This window comes from Populus nigra, chromosome 5 (assembly GCF_951802175.1).
Source record: "Populus nigra chromosome 5, ddPopNigr1.1, whole genome shotgun sequence".
Classification (NCBI taxonomy): domain Eukaryota; kingdom Viridiplantae; phylum Streptophyta; class Magnoliopsida; order Malpighiales; family Salicaceae; genus Populus; species Populus nigra.
In genome coordinates this window covers 12,304,128-12,307,384 of record NC_084856.1, presented here as the reverse complement: position 1 = coordinate 12,307,384, position 3,257 = coordinate 12,304,128, and the positions used below count along the sequence as shown (strand labels likewise).

Here is a 3,257-nt window from a genome sequence, read left to right as displayed (position 1 = left end):
GAAAACGAGTTTCAGTCATCATAAACGTCAGACATACGATGGAGGTCGTGAATAGGTAGAAGTTTGAAATTAAAGAGTTTTTTTTTATGATTTTAAGTTTAAGATCTTTTATTATTAATATAATAGTCATTTGAGACTTATATAATTGTTAATTTTAAAATTTATAGAATTAGTTGAGACACACTGAAATTAATTCAGATATTGACATTGATAATAATAATTAAAAAAAAAAGTCAGAAATAAGAGAAAGTCTGGCATCAGTATATAGCGCAAGTATACAGTGCGCTGTTGTTTGTTGAAATGTTAATAAATCAGATTATTTATTTATTTATTAAAGAGTAATATAAGAAACCTCCAATTTCATACGAGTTTTTTACTTTATGACCCTTTCATCTTCGGAAGAACAGATCAAAAGAAGAAAATAAATAAATAAGAAAAACAAAGACCAGAACAAAGTAATCCTACGGGTGTCTGCCAAAAAAAATACAAGGTCAAAGGATAGGAATCAGCAGCCCAAAAAATTAAATATATAATAAAATAGAAATCATAACCCCGTTACAATCACTCCATAAATACAGAACAAAGGATCAGTTCTGATCATTCCCACCCAAAACGGCAGAACTGATAAATTAGACGATCAATCAGTTCAACAATGGAAGAAATGATGCAGTACTCGCTTCTGGGGGGTTTCTTTCTTCTTCTTGCTGTTACCCTGCTGCAAAAAGCAAGAAAGCACCGCATGAAGCTCCCTCCAAGCCCACCAGGTCGCCTAATTTTAGGCCATCTTCCTCTCCTCAAACAGCCCAAGGCCATCCACCGAACTCTCCACGACATCTCACAAAAATATGGCCCAATTGTCACCCTTAAGTTTGGGTTCCGAACTGTGATCATCGTATCATCACCAGCTGCCGTAGAAGAATGTTTCACCAAGAACGATATTACCTTGGCCAACCGCCCCCCCTTTCTAAATGGCAAGGTCCTGAATTACAACTTTACCACCCTTGCCGCAGCTCCATATGGTGATCATTGGCGCAACCTTCGCCGACTTACTGCTATTGAAGTCTTCTCAGCAAGCCGCCTCAACACGTTCGCAAGCATCCGAAGAGAAGAAGTAAAGAATTTACTTCGTAAAATTCATAAACTTTGTGGTGATGGTTCGGCCGTGATAGAGCTGAGGACAATGTTGTTGGACCTTAACTTTAATGTAATGATGAGAATGGTTGCAGGGAAGAAGTATTATGGCGAAGATGTTGATGGGCTTGAAGAGTCAAAGAGGTTTAAGGACATGATGCACGAGTTTTCTGAATGTACTAGGGTGACAAATCTGGGGGATTTGTTTCCCATTTTGCAGTGCATTGATTATGATGGATTTAAGAACAGGATGACTCAGCTAGGTAAGAGGATGGACGCTTTCTGGCAAGGACTTATTGATGAGCATAGAGTTGATAAGACTAGGAATACCATGGTAAGCCATCTGCTCGCTTTGCAGGAATCGGAACCTGAATACTATACCGACGAAATCATTAAAGGCATTATTCTGGTTAGTCTCAAATCTCATTCTGCTGCCCTAAATTCCATTCTTTTTATTTTTTTTATTTTATTTGGGATAAATACGTAATTAATTAAATATAATAAAAATACATATGTGAAGATGATATTCATAGTCTCCTTCCTTGACCCATGGTTCTTCAGAAATATGTATTCCTGTGGATTCAAATCTTCTGATATATGGTTGGTTATCCACAATTTTCTGCAGATGATGTTGGTTGCAGGGACAAAAACCTCCGCTTTGTCTTTAGAATGGGCATTTTCCAACCTGCTGAATAATCCACATGCATTAAAGAAAGCAGTAGACGAAGTGGACACCCAAGTTGGAGAAGGCCGTTTGGCAGATGAACCAGATTTCGCTAATCTACATTACATTCAATGTATCATCCATGAAAACTTGAGACTGTGCCCACCAGCTCCGCTCTTGGTTCCACATGTGGCATCCGAGCGCTGCACCCTTGGAGGCTATGATATTCCATCAGGTGCCATGTTACTTGTAAATGCATGGTCCATTCATAGAAATCCAAACGTGTGGGATGATCCTTTAAGTTTTAAGCCTGAAAGATTTGAAAATGGGAAAGGTGAACCATACAGGCTACTGCCATTTGGGTTGGGAAGGAGAGGTTGTCCTGGAGAAGCTATGGCATTCAGAGTGATAAACTTGGTTATGAGCCAATTGCTTCAATGTTTTGAGTTCTCCACTGTTGATGGAAAGGAAGTCGATATGACAGAAACGGCTGCAACACTCATGTTGAAGATTACCCCTTTGCATCTCGTGTGTAAAGCTCGCCCAAACACTCACAGCCTCCTCGCTTAAGCTGTCCGCCCTTCAAGGTAGAAAGAATGCAAAACCCTTTTCATCGTCTTAATTTAGTGATTCCATTGAGGAAATAAATAATTGTGTAAGGACAATAATTATTATGTTATTAATTCATACTCCTTAATATATCTACTTTCTGTATTTTATAATTCCTAGAAAATTCCAATTTCAAATGATGTACTACTATATCCAATTCCAACCTTTGAGAGTTGGTGTAGAAAAATCAAGAAAAACATCTTGGCTGTATACAGTTAATGAAATTTAAGTGGGTTTTTGGCAAGTGGAGTGTTTTTGTGAGGTTATTTTTTAATTAAAATAATATTTTTTAGATTTTTTTTTATTTTTAATATTAATATATTAAAAAATACTTAAAAAGATATCAATTTAATATTTTTTAAAATAAAAAACAATTTAAAAGCATATTAAATCAAGCAAATAGAACGTTAATGGCTAGTAAAGTAATACTTAAAGCCATATAAATGTTTAGGTGTGGACTTCGAAGCTATGTTTGATCATAATTAGGCTCAGCGGCCAGATAAAGAAAAAATACAAAACAAAACAAAAACTAGAGCTTTAATAAAGTAGAGACTATTTGATATTGCTAATTAATTAAAGTGATTTGTTACATTAATTTATAATTCAAAAAATATTTTTCATAATAACTTATTAGGATAAAAGTAAGTTGACATGACTTTAATATGGAAATATATTTGGTTAAAATATTCAAATCAATTTTAAAAAAAATTAATACAAGAAGAATTTATTAGTAAAAAAACTTTTACTCAGTTTATAACAAATTATTTATTTATGTAAAAAATTGTTGTTAACAAACATGCTTATGAATTTTTTTATGAGTAAAATGATTTAAATAGATTTAAAAATGTCATAT

At 34.5% G+C, this 3,257-nt stretch overlaps 1 protein-coding gene across 1 annotated transcript; it reads left to right on the top strand.

Annotated features, from left to right (window-relative positions):
- The first annotated feature begins 557 nt into the window (after positions 1 to 557).
- On the top strand, positions 558 to 2,648 carry LOC133693777 (cytochrome P450 81Q32-like). Its single transcript, XM_062115090.1, has 2 exons — positions 558 to 1,540; positions 1,757 to 2,648. The coding sequence occupies exons 1-2, from the start codon at positions 653 to 655 to the stop codon at positions 2,363 to 2,365; spliced, it is 1,497 nt and encodes a 498-aa protein (XP_061971074.1). The 5' UTR covers positions 558 to 652; the 3' UTR covers positions 2,366 to 2,648.
- The last annotated feature ends 609 nt before the right edge of the window (positions 2,649 to 3,257 follow it).